General features: G+C 46.2%; 3 protein-coding genes and 3 non-coding genes across 7 annotated transcripts in view; all 6 read right to left on the bottom strand.

Annotated features, from left to right (window-relative positions):
* Positions 1 to 317: 317 nt before the first annotated feature.
* LOC143008671 (C-X-C chemokine receptor type 2-like) lies at positions 318 to 2,759 on the bottom strand. The gene is made up of 2 exons (XM_076160530.1): positions 2,375 to 2,759; positions 318 to 1,961 (listed from the first exon to the last, which is right to left on the bottom strand). The coding sequence occupies exons 1-2, from the start codon at positions 2,379 to 2,381 to the stop codon at positions 889 to 891; spliced, it is 1,080 nt and encodes a 359-aa protein (XP_076016645.1). The 5' UTR covers positions 2,382 to 2,759; the 3' UTR covers positions 318 to 888.
* Positions 2,760 to 4,774: 2,015 nt separating this feature from the next.
* LOC143008672 (SOSS complex subunit B2-like) lies at positions 4,775 to 8,359 on the bottom strand. 2 transcript variants are annotated; one of them, XM_076160532.1, is made up of 7 exons: positions 8,265 to 8,333; positions 7,715 to 7,986; positions 7,116 to 7,254; positions 6,870 to 6,941; positions 6,347 to 6,431; positions 5,998 to 6,049; positions 4,775 to 5,775 (listed from the first exon to the last, which is right to left on the bottom strand). In XM_076160532.1, exons 2-7 carry the CDS (start codon positions 7,806 to 7,808, stop codon positions 5,567 to 5,569), a joined length of 651 nt encoding a protein of 216 aa, XP_076016647.1. In that variant the 5' UTR covers positions 7,809 to 7,986; positions 8,265 to 8,333; the 3' UTR covers positions 4,775 to 5,566. The 2 variants fall into 2 exon arrangements, with proteins under 2 accessions (XP_076016647.1, XP_076016646.1); XM_076160531.1 differs by having other exon boundaries at positions 7,715 to 8,359.
* Positions 8,360 to 8,988: 629 nt separating this feature from the next.
* Positions 8,989 to 9,070, bottom strand: trnas-cga (transfer RNA serine (anticodon CGA)). Its single transcript has one exon. It is a non-coding gene; the product is annotated as a tRNA-Ser (tRNA).
* A 1,030-nt stretch (positions 9,071 to 10,100) lies between these two features.
* The window catches only part of cavin2a (caveolae associated protein 2a), a 15,759-nt gene continuing 1,231 nt past the window's right edge, over positions 10,101 to 24,628 (bottom strand). Inside the window, exon 2 of the mRNA XM_076160515.1 lies at positions 10,101 to 14,040. Within this exon, the coding sequence (XP_076016630.1) occupies positions 13,072 to 14,040 (969 nt within the window). The 3' untranslated portion in view covers positions 10,101 to 13,071. The remainder of the gene's footprint in view (positions 14,041 to 24,628) is intronic.
* On the bottom strand, positions 17,952 to 18,034 carry trnal-cag (transfer RNA leucine (anticodon CAG)). The gene has a single exon. It is a non-coding gene; the product is annotated as a tRNA-Leu (tRNA).
* Positions 20,113 to 20,195, bottom strand: trnal-cag (transfer RNA leucine (anticodon CAG)). The gene has a single exon. It is a non-coding gene; the product is annotated as a tRNA-Leu (tRNA).

Below are 24,628 nucleotides of genomic sequence, written 5' to 3'. Positions count from 1 at the left end.
CAGAAGAGATTTTTTATTGACTCATATTTTTGCATCTTCATCCCAGATTTTGAGCTAGCATTTGCTGTAGGCTCACTAAAGCAGTGTTTGGGGGAAACTTGAAACTTTTTTTAAAGAAATATGAAAAAGAAATATAAAGTTGTTATTTTGGGCTTGAGCATTTTTGTTCCCGTTTAATTTTGACACCATTGATGATCGTCATGTGCGCTTGTGTAATATACACGTGCCAGTTTGATCCTCAGCTGCTGTTGATGCAATTCACCTTAAGATGGCAGCAGAATGTCCTCAGATATTGCAGTCATAAATCAGCAAGTCAGTAATTTACAGAAAACAAGTTTAATGTGCCAATACAATATTTACAAAGGAATAACACATTGATCAGACACTCCATTACAGAAGTATTGACCTCTCAGTGTATGTTGTTAGGTGGTATTATGTAAGTGTTTTGACACTTTTGAAACTTCCATTTTCCACCGTTTCCTCTATCTATAATTACCTAAGAACAGGTGCTTTTCTTGTTTTCTTAAGAGTTCATTTTAAGCTGCTGTTTTTCAGTAAAGCATCTTTTTTTTTTTTTACAACTCATGATCTGTCTTAGATCCAGGCAGTGTTTATGAAAATATATAAAGCTTATCTTCTTCTCTGGAGCATGTTAACCCTTTATGCTCACAATATATCTACATATATTCACACAATATATTTATTTATATGTACAACAAGGACTTATATATGCTGAATATGTTCCGGATAAATTAAAGACAAAAACCAGACAAGGGAAGTCTAATAGAGGTGAATGTTTCCAGAAGACGCTTTAGCTTCATGTTATACACTTGTGAGGACTTACAGAGTCCTTACTTACAAAGTACCCCACATGTCTCTTTGGTGCTCTCACATGACTGTGGATGTTATTTCTGAGGACAGTGAGGACCTGCTGACTCTGACCCCTGATGGTCTCTCCAGGATGCCCTTCTTCCTCAGTTCCTGCACCAGCCTCTTCCTGAACTTCTCCCCCACGAAAGCATACAGCACCGGGTTAACACAACTGTGAAGCAGACCCAGACTCTGGGTGGCCAACATGGCCTGATCCACCGCCGCCCTCGCCCGGCACTCATACGGGACTATCTTTGCTCTGAAAAATGTATCTACCATAACAGAAAGGTGGTACGGGGTCCAACAAAGCAGGAAGGCAACGACCACGGCCACAATCACTCGCATGGCTCGTTGCCGTTGGAATCCACGGGTGTGAAGGAGGCGCTTGATGGTCACTCCATAACAGCTCACAATAATGACCAAGGGGATAATGAATCCTAGAGTGTGGCGAAGAATTCGAGTGGCCAGTCTCCATTCACCAGCAGTGCTGGGATCAAAGAATTCGCTGCAAACTAAGTGCTCAGTGTTAGGTGAATAGAATGAAGAATTTAAGAGCCCTGGTAGAGCCAGAATGAGTCCACCAACCCAGACAATACCACATACTGCCCAGCTGACCACTTGTCGGTTAGCTTTTCGAGCCTCCATAGCTCGCACAATCACAAGGTAACGGTCCACGCTGATGCAGGTCAGGAAGAGAATGCTAGAGTAGAAGCTGAGCTCTTGGAGGATGCTGATAATTTTACACCAAAGGTCTCCAAAAATCCATCCCTTCGTAACAGATGTGGCCCAGAAAGGGAGGGTGATGGCCAGCAAGATGTCAGCCAGTGCCAGGTGGAGGAGGTAAAGGTCAGAGGGAGACAGGGCCTGCTTGCTGCGGCCAATCACCAGCCCCACCACCAGGTTTCCAGGGATGGCCAACAGAAAGATGAGGATATAAAAGACGCTGACAGTGATCATCACCGCATCTGAGATGGACAGGTTTTCACAAGGCTGCGTGGCAGGGTCGATGGTGAACTCTGTGCCATCGTCAGTGTAGTTGTACTCGTCATAAAAGGTGCCTAGGTCCATTGTAAAAGACGAGGTGTTTGGATCTGAGGGTAAAAGCCAAATGAAAATTCAGTCACACATTAAAAAGAGATCAAAAATGACGACTGTAATGGATGAAGGTGTGCAAAATGAATACAGTCAATAGATCTGCATGGTCTTATCTTGGGCACGAAGCTAAAACTACACAACTATTTATTCTCACAATATCCTTTTTAAAAATCGGATTATTACCATAACCTAGTTGAAAACCCGCCTCCAAGACAAGTTACAGATGACTTAATCATAAAATCAGTTCCATAGAGTGATACTTCATTCATGACTGTTTGTATTACATATTATCAAAATGCAAATTCCACTGAGGTATGACTGATGACATCAAGTAGGCTCACTAAATGTTCTATCTCTATTTTAAATATAAATACATTTAATAGTTCAATCAAAAAATGAAAATACTGACCAGTCATTGTGGTTGATGTCTGTTCTGTCTCGTAGATACTCAAATCTGTCACAAGGAGAGGAGGAGCAGGCGTTGTGTTCTATACTTCTCTCCTCTCCTCTCCTCTCCCCTCCCCTCACCACACATCCATCATTGCCTAACACACACACACACACTACTGACTCCAATAAGTGTGGGAAATATTAGAATTCTATTTTGAGTGCTTGAGTACTTTAGAAATGTAGAAAAGGAAGGATATTATATTCAGAAGTTCAGAAATGTGTCAGAAACTTAATCTAAAATTCATATTTGGTCATTTTCCATCCTTGTGTTGAGATTATTCCCATACTATTAGAGTTATAATTCTATAGATTCTGGATCTAGATTACAATTAGAAAGATGTTAGACTATAGAATTCTACCTTGGCACAAAAGCCGTTCAAATAAAATCACAATTGAACATTTTAAAGGGTGGAGATGAGTTTGCTTGGTCATGCAGCTCAGTTGTTTTTCCTGACCAGCGCACTTCCTTAGAAAAAACCACGAGCCCCATCACTGACAACATCTGTGTCATGAGATACGCTGTCACACTCCATGTAAAAGCGAAAGGATAAACATATACACATTGGATTCATCATCAACTGATTCGCCAAATAAGCAGAATGTGCCTAGAGATGTTTGTAACCATAGCGCCAGTATGAGAGGAAGTTCCCACCTCATGATATGCGTCTCTGTTGACACATGAGCATAACATCGTATTTCCTGCCTCACTTCTCATATGTTTCAACTTCCAGTGTCACAAGTGTGTTTACCATAAAGTGATGTTAACAGATAGTGAGCATGACGGGAGAGGAGAGAGATTCTCTGCTGGACGGTGACAACATAACATCCTTGCATCAAACTTCCAGTTAGACCAGCAAACTGGGGACATTTTCTAGTAAGATTACCTTGAAGTCATAGGCCTCAGTGCTATTGGAGCCTCTGTTTACACATCATCAAGGGTGTTTTAAGAGTAAAGTTGTAATACTTATGAGAATAAAGACAGAATACTCAGATACAAAAGTGGAACTAGAGGTGGACTGAAGCCCTGCAGCCTCACATGTAGATCACTGCAGATAGACAACAGAGAAGTGGTTTAGACTTCAACACTTCATCTTGAAAATCAGCAACTCATGATGACAACAATCCCTTAATCTGGTGACGTAAAAGCAGAAGAAACCTGTCCCACTTTCTGTTCGTCAGCTGATATTTACACTGGATTGACTCACTGTGTAATTTCACATGTATGGTGCCAATCTGTCGGCCTCTTTCAGAACACCGGCATGAGTCATGGGAGAGAGCGTCACGCGTGAGGCAACATGAGCCCCCTTGGGCCACAGTGTTCAGGTGCTTGGTGCAACAGGATGTGGCACAAAGGGGACTTTTGGCGTTTGCAATGCATTATTTCAAAATGTAACAATAGGAAATATGAACACTTACCTTCTTCTTTTGACAAACGGGGCCGAAAGCAAACGCTTTACTCTAAGATTTCTATAGGCAGAATATGAGTCTGAAAGCAGCTCCATGGACCTCAGAGATGCTGCAGGCGTTCAGTCCGGTCATTGGACAACAGGAAGAGATAATCAGGACCATTTCAGGTAGACTGAAGTGAGTCACAGTAGTTCAAGCAAACGCAGCCAAATGACATAATCAAACACACCTGATGCAAATCCAAAACTTGGTGATTCCGGTGCTTTTGGCCAATCAAGGTTCAGGAGGGACTGACTGTTGATCAACGCCCCAGCTGAGGGTGAAGCAGGGGTTGATGGGAAGAGAGTGGAGTGGTGGGGAAGAACCACTGATGTCACTGATGCAACAATGCCTCTGTAGTTATTTTTTATCACCACTAGATGGCCCTGTGAGCTAAAGAATGGCAAGAAACCTAACGGGAGGCTCAAGTTCAGAATGGGGGACGGGGAGTCCATTAGGGGTCACGAGGGTTTATGAAGTCCTGACTTTGTTATATCTGTGTTAATATGTTGAGATCTGTGCCAAAGTGATCTCAACTCAGAAACCTACCCGGTGCTTATGACCACAAAGGACGGAGCCACAGAGTTTGAGTTTTATTTGTCGATTAGCACGCAGCTTCAACCTGCGAGTGTTGCTTAACACATTTCATTACACAAGGCGAGATGTTCCGTGTGCTAAACAGCCTTCGTGGAACTGAACATTACGCAATGACTGAGAGGACGACAAAAATATCTTTCCTTATATTTTAACTGAGGAGGTCCTGGGTTCAATCCTTGCCAGCTCTCCCGCATAGGTTTCTCCTCCCACCTCCCCAGCAACACTCCAGCAGACATTGCTTTGGATAAGTGTCTGTCAAACTTGACCAGATAGCCTCCGACTGCAGATTAATCAGGAACCACAGAACAACCCCATGTGGCAGCAGATTTACTGTAAAAATTTATTTGGTGAACCCTTTTGCCAGTGTTTGAGTGGTCCCACCATCATCAGGGTACAACTGATGGCAAACAAGGAAAACATGTCCCATGATCCGACGCTGACCTACCTGCCCATCTGTAATCATTCAAAACTTACACCTTGCCTTTCACAGAGTCACTTCAGATACAGTTTGGTTGTTGGAGGGGAGGGGGGGGGGGGGGGGGGGGACAACGCCCCCCTTGGAAGAATTTCTCTTGTCCATTCAGTCCAAGAACTCACTTTCAACCCCGCCCCCCAGCCCCGCCCACCTTAAGGCTCCTTTCCACTCAGAAGTAGAAACTCATTTCCTGAATTAAATGACAGTTGTGTTTTCCACGATAAATTAAGAGAAGAAAGTGCATCGAGTGTTCAAGTAGGGCGTAAAGTTTCAAAGAACAGAAACAGGGGAAATGCATTTTTGAGTGTGGAAGGGGGGGGGGGCAACACTGGCACAGAACTGGCAACCTGCAGAGAGATTTAGAGGGCGATGGTGCTGGACTGGTGGATGGGTCCTGCTTGTGCATGGAGTGGTGGATCACAATCAGGCGGTGCTGCTAACTGAGCACTACGTTATACTACAACCGACACATTAGATTACTTTATCCCATATAGAAAAATATTCAAGTAGTCAATGATTCCTCTTGTTATTGTGAAAGCCAATGAGGGGGCAGAAGGGGTTAAAAAGAACAAAACAAAACAAACTAAAAGGAGACGTACATGATTTCCCCACAGGAACCCCCAGACCCCAGTTTTATCTTTTGGCACGGCGTGGGTCCCTGCCGTTGCTAATGGTAACTGAAGACTTGCTGGCCGGAGGCGCTCCAGCGGTCACTGCAGGCGATCCGTTGCCAGACGACCGACCGTTGGGTCGCCCGACATTCCCAAAAGCAGTATCGCGGGAGGCTCCGGGTGGCGGGTTGGTATTGTTGTTGTTGGCAAATGGCTGCATGGCACCGTTACCTGAGGGGAGGGGGGGGAGGGGAGGGAGGGAGCGAGAGAGAGAGAGAGCGAGAGAGACACTTGTCAGTCAGGGAGCTGCCATCTTTACCAGGAACGTGGTGGTTTGTGTGCTTCCTATTTGAGAACCTGATCAGATGACATTACGTCACGTCTTCAGCAGTGTCCAGCAGCTATTTGCTTAAATGGAAATACACTGCAACTGACCTGGTAAGGAAGGTATACCTGAATTCTGATTGGGCGGAGAGTTTCCCCTCTGATTCTGGTCTGGTTTGCCCTGTAGGTACAATAGCAGGAAGAGAGTCACTTAAATGTCACTGCTCACAGCTTTCCCACCGCTTGTTTACAGGAGTAAGCCACCTGGAATTTGGCTGCACTGGGAGCCTGCAATCAAAAAGGGCAGAATTACAAAGAAAACCTCTGAGAAAAATAAAATACCTCCACAACTCTTGATGTTAAGATATCACACAGAGAATGCACACACAGGCCAAAGCTCAATGTTGTTGTGACTGAACATGCAAACATCTTACAAGGACCCTCATGTGTGTGTGTGCGTGTGTGTGTGGGCACTCACAGACTTGTTTTGCTGGTTTGACTGGGTTTGCAGATCGGGGTTTGGCTCGCTGAAGTTGGGCACTTCTGAATAAACCATGCAGAACCTGGAGGACAACAGCAGAGAATCAACCTCACATTCAGGTCTGATTGGACCGAGACATGTGACCTCTCAACTCTTAACTCGCCACCATCATTCTGTGAACGACAACGGACTTGAACTCATTTGTGGGATAATTCAAGTGGAAGTCCTGTTTAATTATTTAAAAATGTAAATGACTTGACAGTAATTAGTAGTTGCAATTAGTGGAATAATTCACTGGACAAGGAACTGAAAACTGTTTTCCATTTTGGCTGAGGGGAAATGGAGATAAGATCATGTATTCACACCCTACGCTCACTGTTTCAAACCTGGGCTCAAAACAAAGTGTGTTCTTGTACTTGTGAGAAGAAGGCTGCTGGTTGAAGAGAATAAATGTGACGACTACATTCCTGCGGGGGCGAGAGTTTCCCTTCAGGATGAACGGATCTGAATCGGCACTCACTCTCCAATCTTCTGCAGGTCTCCTCCTCTTCCGGTGTACAGGGTCAAGCAGCCCTTCCAGATGGACGCATAGCTATGAGAAAGTCATAAGCATGTAATGCATTAGAGCACTGAGAGACCCAACAAGTGTTTGTATGCTTCCTTCCTCACCCCCTCGGGGTTAAAGGGAAATACAAGATATGTCACTAAAACTGTAGGAATGTGTTGTGTAGTTATAATCAGTCTCCAGGTGTGTGAGCGCTCGTACCCTCTGGTGAGTCTGATAATGTCTCCCGCCTGGATAAGGCTGCCCAGCTCGTCCCAAACGGAGATGGCAATGCTCCCGCTCTTGTCTGCCACCTTGCAGGAGCGCACTTCATGACCGTCCTTCGTCTTCGTCACTCGTCCTGATGGGGAGTTTCAAAGAGAGTATTTGTCACAAACAGAATGAAATCAAATTCTGAACTGTGAGCTCTACTTATAAGATAGAAATGATATTGATGGAATTATAGTGGTAGAAAATATAGAATAATTTATCAAGGTTTGTAAAGGATTGGAGTGGATGAGAAGTGATCTGCTGATGGGGCGTTTCATGAATTTACAGGTGTACAAATAGATTTACATAAACATTAACATACAGATTTGTACAACTACACATGTATGAATGAGTGCTGTAGCAGCAAAACGAGGTCAAATCTGTTATAACGGACAATCTGACATTTATATCAAGTTGTCAACTAAGCTATGTAATGAAATAATGGGTAACTACTGTAGAAAGTAATGAGTAACATTAGCGTTACACGGCCCCTTTAAGAAAACACAGAGCGCGGGCTGATGCCATGAGACGTTCACGATCCAGAAACTTACCGATTTCCAAAACGATGAATACGATATTCAAATTTTTAGACCCGGGCTTCACATCCTTTAACAAAAACAAGGCCTCGGTCGTGGGGTTTGCCATTGTTTAGAACGGAAACTTCCTTCTTTACATAACGTAGGCTGTGTTTAGACTGCAAATTATCATGAACTACTGAGCTCTGCGACCAGTCAAGATGTCGAAATGTGCTAAAAAAGGAGCGCGCCAAGTGTTGCGTTCACGGGTCAATGGTCCCCAAGTCTTCTTTATGGGTTCAGATGTTCTATTATGAGAAAAAAAACCGACTCCGCGTGACTGCAAACAACAGCTGACGATAATGTTAGCAGTTACTTTGAGGTCTAATGCGTTTCTATTGATTACGCAGCTGAAGTGAGCAATAGTCATCAAAGTAATCGATCGCCCTTCTTTTGTGTGCCTCTTAAATTAGAAGAGCTGTTAGCTTTGCTAGCATGCAGCCTGGCAAACTGCTTTGTTATTGTTAAGACTAACCAACTATGAGTCCTACAAACTTTAACTTAGAAAAACAACACATTAGCTGACCTGATAATTGTGTCTAAACAAGAATATAGCCCAAAAAATCTCTTTAAAATCTGTATAAGTTGAGCACGCTGTCCCTACTTTCACAATACCCCAGAACTACGTCAGCGCGAGCTGCCGGTTGGTTTTATAAAATTCGGTCAGTTCCACTGTGCCTCTAGAGAAAGGGGCACACGGCGAGGCGTTTGTTTTTGCGCTCTGTCGCAAGGACAGAACTGCAAAAACCTCAAATATGACTGTGTTTCACGTTTTAATAACTGATAAATACAGTTACACGTGTAAAATTACATATATGCTCCGTATTACGAAAAGGGAAGCAGAAGGTTTATACCATCTATAAACAACGCGAGAATGCGCGAGATTTCACGGCTATCGAGAGAAATGCCACCGTTTCCTGACTGTGTGTGCGACTGTGTGTGTGCCTGTGTGTGCGCGCGCGGCCGCGCGTGTGTGTGGCATTTACTCGGGATTTTTTGTGCGATGGCTGCTAAAAATATTTGAATTTTTAATATTACATATTAAATTGAAACACTGCTCTTATCACCCCCTGGCTCCTTTTTCATTCCGGGAGTTGAAAACTATCTGCATAGATAAAATTGCCTGCACCTCCATAATATCACACGAATCGATAATCACATAACGGTAGAAAATAATTCAGCGTGTCAGTTTGTCACTTGCCGTTTCCAGGCCAAATGGCGGGATTTGCTATAAAAGTCCAAAAATTTAACGTCACGAACAGGATTCGAACCTGTGCGGGGAAACCCCATTGGATTTCGAGTCCAACGCCTTAACCTCTCGGCCACCGTGACTGTATGCATTTGTGCAATGTCCCGCAGATACTTAAATCAGCCTACCACCATCATCACGCTATATTCGACATGTTTATCTGTGCCGTTGGTTCGCTTCTGTTTATTTGATCAATAACGAACTATTGAATTGATTTGAGGAACCACAGAGTGTAGGTCCGAGTATGGACACTCGGGGGAGACAAACACCCTTTAGTAAACCTGTTCCGCTGAACTGATCAGTATCATCAAAATCACAAAATAGCCGCGGTTAACAACATTCTCCTACCAAAACGCCAATCAAGTATTTTATTTCTCGTTAATCGTGTAGTTTCGATTGTTCTGGAGTACTTTGACGGGGGCCATTTGTGCTAATATTCCCATTTCCAGTTTAGATGACGGTTTAGTGGTCCCATTTTAATGAATCTCTCATGCTGATCTTTGGGAGGTAAACATGTATAAACCTGACTGTGATCTTAAGGGAAAAGTGGACCAGTCTCATGGTTCAGTAAACAGTAAATAGGATCTTCTAGCTTGTTTGAATGATTGACGTCAGGCGAAGAAAAGCCAACCTCTGATTTATGATATAGAGAATTTAAAAAGGAGGAAAGTGGTGGAAAATGATTTGATGGGACATTCGTGTTGTCATCTTGTGTTAAACCCTGAAACCTGATTTATGTGTATTTTATGCAGTGTGCTCTGTAAGTAAGCTGGGTATGATTGATTGATGGAGCCCCCTTCACCACAGAGATAAATCCCTCACTAGCCTGTACTTACATTTACACTCACTAGATGACAACATTGCACAGTCATTTCCAAACATGTGAAGGCGTGAGCAGCACCCATAGCTTCCATGGTTCCTTGAGCAAGACATTTAATTAGGTCAAACATGTGACTCTCTGTGATCACAACACGGATGCCTCGGAACACTGACTACATGTTTCTATGCTTAATTAGTCGTCAACTGGAGCTGCAATAATCTTCATCTTAATCCAGTCCAGTTTAACTCCGTCTCAGCTTGAGGTGAGAAGATTAAAAGACACAAATTTGGACGTAATAAAATCTTTATTGATGCATACATCGCTACAGTTTTGTAGGAAAGGTGTAGAATCAGGTGAGAGGAGTACATTTGGGGAAATAAAGTGTCAAAGAATCTTTAGCTGTAGAGGAAACATCTTTGGCTTAAGTGATTTGTTAAACTAAACAGGCCACAAGGTAAGAACTATATAGGAACAAAGATGGCGTTACCTCTGCAAAACTGGGTTCTCACATGTTAGAGACGGATTTTAAACATTTTTGACACAGGTACAAGTTTAGAGGTGTAAGTCTAACATCAGCAAAAGGAAATACCACCGATTTAAAACATATTTCTGAACAAGAAACACAAAATACCTCAGAGCCACAAGTCACATATTTTACCTCTGCAGTCCACAGATTACAGGCACAAAGTGTTGATACATGTTCAGTACTGTGATTTAACCAAGCAAGAAAGAAAAGGCTAGTACAAGTACATTTAACACAAAACAATAACAAGCTTATTATTTTAAAGATAAGGTAAATCATTTATCGCTATTTTTCTAAATATAATTTGTTATTACTTGTTTATTTTCTCCCTATAGATTGTATTTCAAAAGTTAAACACAGGCAGGTTACTCACTATGTCAAGTAATATACTGAGAATAACTCCATTATATAACATGTCCTGCATTCCTCCTCTGTTCCCCAGACATCCATGAAGTCTAATGGTAATTGTGTTGCATAGTTGTGATATGATCTAAATATTGTGAGGCTATATGTCCACCTAAAGAAGTCGGGGATGAAAGATACAGTTCACACAGCTTATCTGGGGGGTGTGTGTGATGGATGCCGTGGGATGCAGAGTTGTATATATGTCAGCTGTTGGTCCACACCCTCCAAACATCTCTCTTCTCTAACAGTCTTAACACTCCCACATGTTTAACCCCTTCTGCTCACATCATCACATCTTAAGCCACAACCCCCAAGCAGCTTAATCATCCAAAAACTGAAGTTCACTCCCACACTTCCTCACACACACACACCTGCCCCTCTTCAACAACAAGCTCATGCCCAGGAGCCTCTACAGGGGTGGAACACCTGTGGCTCCCTGGAGCCTTCTCATCTCCTTGCTGCATTTCAACAAGGAGGTCAAGAACATGAAAAATGGGCTGAGCGGGAGTCATCCGTCAAACCTGGGAACGCTGTCCTCTCCCTTTATCCATTTCCGTGACCTCTCTTGTACCCGGATCCTTGGCACCTGGTCTCCCTTCCTAAATTATTTTTAGAGACTCCTGGCATTGCAGTGGACTTCTATAACCAGGGGTTGGTAAAGCTCTAAAAATCACCAACCAGGTGGAGGTCACTTTGTGGGAAACTCTCAGGCACGACTTTATTTGTTCCTCCTTCAAATGGAACTTTTCAACTTCTGTGAAGTTTACATTAGGACTTATTACGCCTCACTGATGCAGAAGAAACCACAGGCAGCTCTTACAATCATTCTTATCTCAAAGAAACGGCACCAAGGCTCCATCCTTCCCTTCAGGAATGCAATTACTCACACTTGCTCGTGCAAGTTGGAGGTGCTGCAGGAGTGTGTGTGTATCTCATATCTGATAGGAGGGGCCTGTGCAGTTGTGCCCGGGTAAATTTACGTGTTATGCCTTAAATGTACGCAATCGTAAACATATCACCATGCAGGTTACGCCTGAAAGGAAAGCAGAGCATAAACACCCCAGTATTATAAAGAAACGGAACATTTTCACTGAAACATTTCAAAAGTACACATCGCAGGGCAGTTATCATAAAGTTAATATTTTAAGGTTGATAAGAGGTGAATACCTAGAACATAGCGTGCCTCACTTATACAAACTAACTCTTATACTGGAACATACAATGTTGCCGTGGAAATGAGAGAGACAGCCAAAGTCAAGTTGTGTGAGTGTTCATGCTTACATGTGTGTGTTTCCTCTCTGCATGGAACAAAACTCCACAAAACAAAACTCCACAGAATGTTAATGTCCTTCATTTGCATGAACGTGATTGAATTCCAATGCTGTAATGAGATCTGCACTTTGTTTTCATGCACTGGATTGGAAAAACACAATAATCACTCACATAAATGTCAATCAAGGATCAGATCTAATGTTCGGATGTGCCGGCCGGCTGCAGGGACTTCTTCATCGTCATCGCTTAAACATTCCCGATCAAACAGGAAATGGCAAATTTGATTTCACGCTGGAATGGACACGGACCGGAGATGAGATGGATCTGGTTGGACTTTTTGAGAAATACCCACCTGTTGGCGAAGCTCGGGCCTCATGCAACATAAAGGAGATCCAAAGGAATTCTGTAAACAACATCTAGGCACAAAACACCCCAGGACCTTTTCACTGAAACTCTCCATTCCAACCTGGCGCCCAGCCTAGCAACGCTCTGCCTCCACAAGCTGAGGGGCAGTTAACACCTTTGCCAACGATTTACTATTTTTCACAAAAACACAAAGAGCAAAGAGGCTGTTTGTCTGTCAGACGGGCAGAGGGGTCCAGAGGCACACAGACGGGGCAGGAGGGAGATAGTTGGCCCGGCGCCCCGGAGATGTGCGGGGGATTAAAGCGGCGGGGCTGCGGTTTGACGAGGCTGAGTTATGCTGCGTCGGCGCATTGTTGCTGTCTTTAGGCGAAGCCATTAGATGCTTCAGGAAGCAACAGCACGGAACATAAGTGCTTCAATCTGGGCTCCGACCGGAGGGACAGAGGAGGAAGTGTTGAAACGTTTGCTTATGCGGCGCACTAGGTCGAGTTTGTTTCTGTTGGACTCTGATAATCGAAAAGTATAGAAGCGAGTGAGAGCGATCCCGAGGTTTAGAGGCGAAGAGAAGCAAAGTGGAGCGATACTGTGTGAGGGTCAGGCTTGAGTGGAACGGAGAGATGAACCGTGCTGATAGAAGTTTGGTAAATGTACAAAATGATGATGAGAAAGGACTTTTATGCTCAAGATATGACATCATCTTAAGCCACTTGCTCCACAGTAATGGCGGCTGCAGGGATCTGAGCCTCTGCTGCCACCTCAACAGGGCTTTGATGGTTTTCTTCCTTCTCCTCCTTTGCTTCCTTTTCCCCCTTTTCTTCCTTCTCCTCCTTCTGCTCCTCCTCTTCCTCATCGTCATCCTCCGCCACGTCTTCCACCTGCTCTGGGACGGCCAGGCCGGCGGAGCGTTCGCCGTTCACCTCGCACTCAACGCTCGACACCTCGCCGTTGACCGTTACTTCGGCCTTCGTTACCTCGGCCTTCGTTACCTCGGCCTTCGTTACCTCGGCCTTCACACTCTCGGCGACGGCGCTTAGCGCGGCCTTCACTTCCTGTAGTGCTAGTTCCTGAGGAGCCATCTCTGCCAGAGGGAGCTCACCATCCAAGCCTTCCAGCGGAGGAATCTCAACGTGGGCCGGGGCCAGATTCTCAGGCGCGCCCAAGGCTGGGGTAGGGGTGTCGCTGTCTCGGACCTTCTTGACGTTGAAGGTCATGGGATTGACTTTGAAGGAGGAGCTCCTGCTAGTGGGGCTCTTGGGATTGTTTGTAGTGAAGCTCTTCTTGATCTTCTCACGGCTTGCTGGTGGCACGATCTTAGAGCCGAAATCATTCATCCTTTTCTCAAAGCTCTGTATGGAGAAGGCATTCTTAATACTATGCACCTTCTTCAGGCTGGAAGTTTTGAACTTATCAGCTCGGGATTTTGAGTGAGGGGCGTTGCAGCTCATGGCCTCGCCAATCAGGATCTCATCCTCTCTTTGTAATGCAAGATCATCTTCCTCTTCTGAGGACAGGCTGATGGTCTGGAGACCTTCCCCCTGGTAATGGCTGCCATCCACAGATTCGGCAATAGAAGGAGTCGGGTGGGTGGATTCTGCATCATACTGGCTGGGCTGTGGAGTCTTCAGGGAGTCCTGGACCAGCACATGGGAGTTGACCTCATTTTCGTCCTGTTAGAAAACAGAAAGACAGACAGGAGTCAAGAGGGCGGTCGTGAGAAGCCGTGATGGAGAAGCAGAATCGTTTGGACCGAGTTGTTTAACGAGGAAGGATGAAGGAATATGGAACATGGGAAGAGAACACGCTCAGTGGCCTTTGAGGAATTTTAGTCTTTAACCATAATGATCAAAGTTGAGGTAGGTCCGAACACGCAGCCCCTATAAACACGTTAATGCACACATCTATGACACGCCGCCTCGCTCAGCCTCCCACCACCCAGGGAACCAGTCTGCACACGTCTCCATACGCTTTCTCCTCAAGACATCTGAGGAATTCCACCTGTTTCTCTGCAGGAATCACACACTTTCTGCCTCAAATCCCTTTCATGTCTTGAACCACCCATCCATAAACACACACACACACACTCACACACTCATGAGCATAAACAGAGAGATACAGAGAGAAATAACTGGAATGTTTGGGGTGTTAAAGTCATTTTGTATAAGTTCACCTCCTCCCTTTAACTTACACACCAGTCTGTCCATGATCACATATACACACACACACACACACACACACACACACACACACACACACACACACACACACACACACACACACACACACACACACACACACACACACACACACACACACACACACACACACACACACCTTCCTCACTTGGGAGAAGTACAGTGGTATAATTAGAATTAAAGATTTTATAAGAAGAACATTCTGGTGGCATTTGAGCTTTGAACCTATGAGCGACGTCATAACTAACCAAAATATACATCTGTCACATTCCTGTTAGGAGCAGACAGACAGACAGACAGACAGACAGACAGACGTAGTGACACACTTTAATGATACATTGAAGCCCTGACGTCTCTCAGCGATGTGAGGCAGCTGGGAGACTTTGCTTAAAGCCACAGGTTGCTGAAGGACGATGCAATGCTTCTTTCCTAGGGTGTCATTAACACATACTTAAGGACTCGACCAACCAGATGGTCTGGAAGCGTCCTGACATCTGTCCATTATTCAGTCGCCACCACTGCTGTGAACGCCCCTCCCTCAGTTTAGCACCACACATTCAGCTGAACCACACATATGGAGAGAGATGTTAGAACTTGAAGCTTCTGTTATTCATTCTTACATTATATTTTCTATGTTTCGTTGCCATGTTGTGTCAAAGGCCTTCACGCTGTATCAAACTCTCTGTGGGGAAATTAAAGTCATTCATTCTTTAATCCACAGGCTACATGGAGGCTTAATGAAGAGTTTATGATCATCCTGAACCATCTGGCAGAGAACTGAAGCCTGGAAAGTTCAGCATCCTCACTCACATCCAAACATGAAGAGCTCATGTTTCCATTTATGTACAAGACTGAATCAGCTCACAACGTCTACCACCAAGGAACCACACAAAGCATCAACAACATTCAGAGTTAAAGTGCGACTGCTCCTTTTTACCCTCGGCTGACCCTCATCTGACCGCCGCTCCCAGGTCCCAGGTCCCAGGTCTGAGGTCCCCAGGCGGACACGCCGGCTCAGAACAGGGACAGATATGCAAACACACTGTCTTTGTTTTCACCCGACCTGCAGATACCTGAGAGGGCCTCGATCTCAACACATGCAGGCGTGATTCATCACTCAGGTGTGTGTGTCTGTGTGTATGTGTGTGTGTGGTATTCCCTAGTTAATGTTATGAGATCCTGTCAGCATGGTCTCTGTCAGAGAGATAAAGCTCTGGGCGGAGGCGGTACAACAACACGATAGAGAGCTTTAGACTGTATATATACAATCAAGCCTGGCGTATTATATAACCCATGATATGAGAAGCTGCTTTACCCCCCAGCAGCCACTAGGGGCGTAAGGATGATTGGCGCACTGGAGGTTTGTAACTGGAACTGGTAGGAGACAAAAGGAAGCACCTGAGGGAGACGCTCCAGTTTCAACAGGCTCTTACACGCTCTTACTGTTCTTCCTGCCTCTCGCTGTTGTTCCCCGCTCTGCTCCCTCTTGCCTTATTTAAATGAGCGCTGAATGCTGCTCCATTTTGATCCCACGCCGCGCCACCACCCGCCCAGGTGGAGCGGAGCTGCGACGTGTCTGTGCAGAATCACATCAGGCGGAGAAAACGTTTGTGTGAGGAGGATCTGTCTTTATGCTCTCACCCGATTGGTGCTTTTACATTTAGATGTTTGAGGTAAAACTGTTAGATCTGAGGCTGTGGTGCTTTTCTGCAGACGCACTCACACATGATGCCAGATGTGACGCCTCACTCAGGACGTTTAGAGGCCTGTTAATACATGTAAACGCCATAATCACAGCAAAATCCACAGCAACGCGCTCAGAGCAGCAGATCTACAGCAGATTAAGAGATTCTAAGTCTTGTTTTTGCTCAAGCATGTAAACAATCCATTGATCTCCATTGATTCATACATGTATACGTCTGGGCTTAGCCTCAGTGCAGCAGGCCTGAACTGATCCTCCTCCTCCTCCTCTTCCTCCCTGATAATAATGACTTTATCTGCCCCGAGATGTTTTCTTAAAACAACGACTCTCTCAACGCGTTAGTCACGGTCGATCGCACATCTGCTGACTCGGCCTAATAATGTTTGATGAACTCTGAGTCGGTGGAATGCGTCGATGTCATTGACGGACTTCGTACTGCGACCACCGCAGTGACAATGTGACGTTACTCACGGTTTCATTCATCTATTCTAACTGCACACACTCTCGCTCTCTCTTTCACACATACACACACAGGGACAATAGTTGCCACGGTAATGCCTTCATCTGCATTTTCCTTTCTGCTGGTTCCCGTTTTTATGCTGGATGAAGAAGCGGGCGGCGTCAGGTTGAACGGCTCACGGGACTCCAGCGGCTTTGAGAGGCTGGTTACCGTGGGAGGAGCGGAGTTAAATGTGTGTGTCGCTGCACGTTTGACTCCACAACAGAGAGAGAGGAGCAGAGAGAAAGGGCCCCTTGTGTGTCCCAGGGGCCTCCCACAACTGTGTGTGTGTGTGTGGGTGTGTGTCCCCAGTTTAACCCCCACCAATCTTAGCATGTAAACTTCAACAAAAATATCCTAAATGCCATTTGACCCCGGTCACTCCTGTGTGTGTGTGTGTGTGTGTGTGTGTGTGTGTGTGTGTGTGTGTGTGTGTGTGTGTGTGTGTGTTGACCTCACATTCTGGCACTCTCTCTTGGGAATTTCTAGTAATTACTGTACCCTCTTTGTGATGTGTGTGTCTGTGTGTGTGTGTGTGTGTGGAACATCAGTCATTGTTTTAAGGCGGTATGAAAGCGCAAGATGAAAGAAAATTGAAATGAATAAGAAGCGGATAAAAGAAACAAAGATAATTTAGTGTGACGGCGAGTTAAAGGGGACACACACACTTCAAAGCCAGCGTATGAGGAACGCGACCCGACAGCCCCGTGGTAAATACGGCGACTGAGTGCAAATCCTGCAGAGCTGTAATGGAGAGAGTTTATATAAGTCACACTTCCTGACTCTGCTGCTCTATTCAAATAGGGAGACGAGGGTGGGGCAGGAAGGTGAGCCACCGAGTCAAAGAGCTCTGATGGGCTCCCGTTTCTCTGTCTGTCTGTGTGTGTGTGTGTGTGTGTGTGTGTGTGTGTGTGTGTGTGTGTGTGTGTGTGTGTGTGTGTGTGTGTGTGTGTGTGTGTGTGTGTGTGTGTGTGTGTGTGTGTATAGAGAGATCAGCAGTGAAAACATTATCCAAATAACACAGCTTTATGTAGCAAAGCAGAGGAAAGACAGAGCAGAAGTACAAAACGCTGTGTTTCTGCTACAATGTGAGGAATGGAAGGAAGAAAGAGGCTCTGAGCCGCCACGCCCCGTGTCTTGTCATCACCCTGGCGAAACGCAAGAAGCGACATGATGAAAAGACACTGTCAGAAGTGGGATTCGAACCCACGCCTCCAGGGGAGACTGCGACCTGAACGCAGCGCCTTAGACCGCTCGGCCATCCTGACTGATATCACTCGTCTGCACTCGACTTAAGAGCGGGTACACGTCCACATAGCCAACCCTGTGTGTGTGTGTGTGTGTGTGTGTGTGTGTGTGTGTGTGTGTGTGTGTGTGTGTGTGTGTGTGTGTGTGTGTGTGTGTGTGTGTGTGTGTGTGTGTGTGTGTGTGTGTGTGTGTGTGTGTGTGTGTGTGTGTGTGTGTGTGTGTGTGTGTGTGTGTGTGTGTGTGTGTGTGTGTGTGTGTGTGTGTGTGTGTGTGTGTGTGTGTGTGTGTCTTCTCAGCACTTCAGATGATGAATGGAGTTTGTCTTAATCCCTGCAGGTGAAGCCGGGACAGGTGTGTTATCACAGTGAGTCAGGTGCCTCCGGGGGGAACTGCACCAATGAGAGGGTACACACTACCACACACACACACACACACACACACACACACACACACACACACACACACACACACACACACACACACACACACACACACACACACACACACACACACACACACACACACACAACTTGCCACAGCAATTATATTTCTCGAATCAGGCAGGAAACTGAGATTAAAACACACACACACACACACAGACACACACTTCCTGTCTTCCCAAATCTCTCGCACATGTTGCACGTCCTGCATAAGGACACATATTCGTTACGCAGCAGCAGCAGCTTGTTGTCGACGTGCCGCTCCACCTTAACTCCCCGTGTGAATGCACAGCCAGAGGGAGAGAGAATGGAGAGAGACTGTACTGTGTGTCACGTTAAACATGTGTGAGTGGAGTCATGAAGCTACACAACATGTCTACACATAGAGAAAACATAAACAGCTATGGACAATTGCTTCAAATATCATCATCATCAATTCCTAAATTGTGCCTTCCTGCTAAACGCACACAAAGCGTTCCATTAAGGCATTCTCTCTCTCCCCCCCCCCCCCCCTCCCCTCCCCCGCCCCTCCCATCTGCGCCTGAGCACAACAACACAACTTGTTTACCGGCCCCTTTGCGAGCTTGCGCAATCACAACACATAATAACCGGTTCAGGCCCGATGTCATGCTAAACATTTCGACGGAATGTGAAGATCACCGTGACGGGAGAGGCGGCCATTGTTCCTGTTGACACCAAGGAAGATTGGGTTTGACGTCTGAGGGAACCTGAGTGCTAAAGCCGCCAATTTACAGGACGGCAGCAGTGGCGGCGGCGTTTCTCTGCACGTGTTGATGCATCTCGTTTTCTTCAGCTCCCGTGATCCTATTCATGCAGCTGATTGTATTCAGGGCAGAGGCTTCATGGCTGAGTGGAACATGACTACACTTCTCCCCCCCCTCGCTGTTTATGGGATTGCATGTACAAATAAGGTACAGACGTGCATTCAGCCGGGCCTCTGCTGGGCTTATCTCACACAGCTGTCTTGTTTCCATCTCTATTTTCGCAACGCTTCAGCACAATTCCAAGCAGAGCTGCTGCTCGATAAGAACGGCACAGCAGAGATATCGTTTTCTTTTTGGGATAAAGCTGCTAACAGCTGTCAAAATGTTTACATCCCCTATAGAAGGTCAAAAGGTCAAGATACCAGGAGATCATTGTGATATCTGGAGAAAAGTTGTGTTTGGGAGAAAAAGGTGCACACAGAGGTTTGAGGATTCCAGGAGGAACAAAAACGCTCGCAAAAATCCTGGGGAGTCAAATGATGCAGAGAAGGGAGGCGACCGGTCACAGAGGGGAGGATTGTTGTGATTCTATACGACCTTGGGCTCCTCTGGATCTCAGGGGAGACACTCCCACCACCGCTCCTTCAGCCATCCTGATAAATGCATCTCCCTGATAAGAGACCACAACATCATGTGTGTGTGAGAGAGCCAACGACAGCGTGAGCACGAGAACGAAAGAGAGAATGAGCGTCATTATGTTTCTGATAGCAGTGCCATAATGTAAAATATGTGCTGGTGGCATTTGAAACAGAGAAGAGGGAGGGCACGTGTTGAAATGCTCGCTGCATTGCATCCTGGGATTACTTGATTCAAAGAGGCTTTATCTGTGGCGTGCATCGAAGTAAACAAGCAGGGACATGTGGAAAAGGGTCCTGTCAGAAGTGGGATTCGAACCCACGCCTCCAGAGGAGACTGCGACCTGAACGCAGCGCCTTAGACCGCTCGGCCATCCTGACTGGTATCACCCTGAGGAGACCAGACAGATCTGTCCGGGTCCTTCACGACATCATTCTTACGTCACAGACTTGTTCAATCTCTCGCAATTATCCCCTATTCCACAAAATGTGCAGAGTGAATGGGATTCAAAGCCGTAATCAAGCCATTAATCTGCCGTCGCACCCGTCAGCCTGCTTCTCCTGGCGTGACAGACTCGCCTAACCTGAATGTGAAAACACAGAGAGGAGCAGAGCGCTTTCACATACGTCTCTTTGTCTTTGTCCCAGGCTGTGGCAAGTCACAGCCTGGGACAAAGGCACATGTGTGCGTGTGTGTGCGTGTGTGTGCGTGTGTGTGTGTGTGTGTGTGTGCGTGTGTGTGTGTGTAACAGGTGTAAGAATGTCACAGCACACAGCAGGTCTTGTCATGGGCACAGCAAACTCAACACTCGTGTGTCGCTGCCTCTTCTTTCTCTTACCCAGACAATACGTTCTCTAACATCTTCACCTTTCCTTAACGTTCTGTTGTCTGGGCTCCCAGAGGATGAACCCCAAAGGGAGAAACCAGAACGTTAAGGGGAGAGGTCACGGTGCAAACAAACCTCAGTGTTGATTCAGGCTCAGCAGCCATGTGAGGTCATGATATCCCGCCACGCCTTCTACAGTCGAGACGCCGACGATCTCTCTCAGTACGTTACAGAGTTATAGAGTGTGTATGTGGCAGTGAGTCAAAGTGTCTGCAGTCTGCATGTCTGGGCAGCTGCATTAGCATTTCAGAGTTTGGAGCAGAAGAATAAAAAGGAATAAAGTCTGACTGGGTTGCAAGTTGGGTTACACTGCTTTGGGCAACGTGCTGCCGAAACCAGCAGAGCGGAACATAACACCTACCGCCTACAGCCAGTGGCCTGCTCCAACCTGCCAACATGGATACGGTATCATAAAAGACCAGGACGCAGTCAACACATGCAACGCACGCTCCAAAAACAGCCTCATTACTCCTACGCCTCTGAATGTCCTCCGACAGATTTATATGCCGGGTTATTGTGCTGCATTAAACATTCCAGCTTAGCTTTGTGCCTTCGCTGTTCAGTCAGAGGCCATTTGGAAGCAGAACTCATTTCTCTGTTTGGCGCTTTGGTTTGTGGAGGAGGACGAGCAGCAGGGCAGGACCCGACTAGCTGAGGTGTGGTTTCAAACTATTTAACCGAGGATCAGATGGTGCGGAATAATGCGCTGCAAATACGTCTGTGTGAGCTCAGGGGGATGGAACTACGTCTCAGTATCTACGCTCTTCGTCTTCGGGTCAGGCCTTGGTGTACGAATTCAAATGTAAAGAATCTGGGCGAGAACCGCAACGCTGTCTTTCTGTTGAAGATCACAGCAGTGCTTCATGCCGAGTAGAGGTCGGACATGGCAACTTCTGATACGTCACCCTGGTAACATTAAGCTCCAAACCACCCATGAGCCATTGCGTCATCAATATGAGGCAAAGGGTCAGAGCTCAACTTTCCTGTTGTTTCAGTTACTGGTAGAGTTGGATCTTTATAACCAACGTCTACGAATTCCAATGAGTTCAGGTTCTTGGGTAGAAGCCTTCACAAGCATGGGGCCCAGTGATCAGGGCGTCCGTAGAGCTACACGGAGAGGAAATACTAGAAAAGATTGTAGCATAACGGTGCCAAACTGGTCTCGTGACGATTCTGCATCCCCATACCAGCCTGGAGTAGCAGAGGAAGAGCTCCAGTTCCCAAGGCTCAAGCATCAAGACCGTGTTCATCACCCTGTTCCTTTAAGGCTTCATCTCAGGTCTTTTACAGTAAATCTCCACCTTTAGTGTACAGAGAGTATCTGCTGCTGAAAGCTCAGATTAAAACGAGGCCTTCAGTCAAGAGTGGAGTAGAGGCAACACAAAGGACGCTGTGACAACTGGCAGCAAAGCAAACATACATGACAATGTCAGCAAAGTCAGGCCAATCACTCAGAACTGCTGTGAACCGCTTCTGTGCTGAGTGACAGACGAGAAGGAGGTGAGAACCCGAGAGCTTTCATCATCGGAAAAGTTTACGAATCTTAAGTTCTGACGTCTGAACGAACCCGATCACAAGTCCTACAGCAAACAAGAAAGTAATTGTGTTTATTCTGGCAGCGAGGTGAGTTTCTCCACCTTGTAATATGATACCAATGTTCTTTGATAGTGTGTGATGTCGTCCCTCCCTCCCTGCCAGGACACGATTAGGAATCGCAGAAACCCCAACTGTCGCTCAACATCCTCTTCCCTATCCCACCCTGAGAGCCACAGGAGTCCCGTCTCACTATTCGATACCAGCAGAACCCGTTGACGCCGGCCCACGCCAGGAAGAGGAGAGGACAGATGCGATTCTCACAGCGTCCCAATTCAATTTGCTACACTTGCTGCTACGTTAAGTGTCACCAAAATCCCACTGAGAGATTAACACAGGGGGGAAATGCAAATCTGCTCGGGGACAAACCGCTCCTGTCTCCAGGAATTAAATTGAGAATACAGAAAGGTGTAAGTATTTCATGTAATGTGTCTTAATGAGGCAAATGAGGCATTGTAACATGGCAGAATGAGGATGATGACGGTCAGCTTAGGCTTTTCACCCTCAGCCTTTGCATTCCAAAACGTTACATGAACCTCCAGCAGCTTAAACACAGCACTCCAGGGAATGTCTGGGAATGATGTGTGTGTGTGAGAGAGATATGGCGTAGAGAGAGGAGGGGGAGGGGCCTAAATACAGGAAAAGCACTGGTGCACAAATACAAACAAACAAGACCCAAGCTACAGTAATTTAGCCCTCGTTAGTCCTCGTTATGAACAGGAACGCAGTGGAGCGACAGGGATCCACTACTGCCCCGTAGACCCCTGCCTCGTTACCCAGAAGCCCTCTGGGTTTCCGCCTCGGCTGGCACGTACAGAGCGGCGAGTGTTTGTGATGAGTTTTGTGCAGGAGGAAGAGGAGGGGAGGGATCCCAGGCCGCTAAGCTGTACAGAGTCACGTTATCAGAGGGCAGCGTGAGGCGAGCAGCACGTGGGCTCATCGATCAGGGGAACGAGCACAGGTGGTGTGAAGAACAGTCCCCACAATAAAGTGTTCACAGATACTTGGGGAATCATTTGCAAAACTGCAATCCAGACCAACAGAGTGAAAACACAACTTAGGTAAACAATCTGTTGGGAAAGCAATAAAAGATGAAGAATCAGAGTCAAAGCAGACAAGAGGTGAGTCACAAGGCTAGAAACGGGAGAGAGAGAGAGAGAGAGAGAGAGAGAGAGAGAGAGAGAGAGAGAGAGAGAGAGAGAGAGAGAGAGAGAGAGAGAGAGAGAGAGAGAGAGAGAGAGAGAGAGAGAGAGAGAGAGAGAGAGAGAGAGAGAGAGAGAGAGAGAGAGAGACAGGGAGGAGGAGGAACAAGGGCTGCACTTAGTTCCTTTATTCCCTGATCCCCTCAGGCCATGCCATGTCTCATTTACCAACCCTGTAACCACATACACCTGACCCACACACACACACACACACAAACACACACACAAAATCCAATGGGCGACTCACACAAACACACAAATTGCACCTGGGTGTGTTTGGCAGCCCAGATTGTCTTCAGAAAAAGGCTAAATCTAACATAAACGTGCAATTTTGCAAGGCGCCAAAAGCAATCATCCATTGTCGCTGCCATCGCTAAACAACCGGCCCTACTTTTCAATCACAAGAGAAAAATAACCACGGATTCCAACCCAAAAAAAAAAATCGACCCGAGGCCACCGGCTCTGGGCCGTACACTTGGGGTGCCGGGCCCACAGTTTGAGCCACAGAGGCATAGAGCGGTCTTGGCACCTGTTGCGTTTAAAACAACAGAGCCTCAGTACCTGGGAAACCAGATAACAGCGGCGGTTAAAAGCTCTGAGTAAGTCTGGCTGTGTCAACAGTGGCCACCCTTTCGCTGCCTGAACACACACATGTGCACACACGCTCAGATGCACCCACATACACACACACACACACACATAGATGGTGCTGGAAATCGTGTTTGTCTTCCGCCAACGGTTGAATTGAAACGCGCCCATCACCGGCAACAATATGTAACTTAGTAACTTGTTCAGACGGTTCAAATGTGAATCAAGGTTAAAATGATGGAAACGGAAGAGATAACTGGAGGGAAGACTGTGGGAAACAATAACAGGAAGAAGATTCAGAGGTGGATTTCCTTAAGGAACGTTTAATTTAATGAACAGTGGCACTTAAGGTGGAAAATCCATCCAGAAGTCTGAGTTGTGACTGTGGGGTGTAAAGAGATCTCGTCAAAGTCTGAGTCTGAGCCCTCCTATTATCCTGCACAGCTCCATTCCCAAGACACACCCTGCTTCTCTGTCTCTCACACACACACACACACACACACACAAGCACGCACGCGCACACACAGGCACACACACTTCTGCT

This window comes from Genypterus blacodes, unplaced genomic scaffold (genome assembly GCF_046128005.1).
Source record: "Genypterus blacodes isolate CSIRO-AG114 ecotype Tasmania unplaced genomic scaffold, CSIRO-AGI_Gbla_v1 ptg000106l_1, whole genome shotgun sequence".
In the NCBI taxonomy this organism is placed as follows: Eukaryota; Metazoa; Chordata; class Actinopteri; order Ophidiiformes; family Ophidiidae; genus Genypterus; species Genypterus blacodes.
The sequence above is the reverse complement of the archived record's forward strand: the minus strand, read 5'-3'. Positions and strand labels throughout refer to the sequence as shown.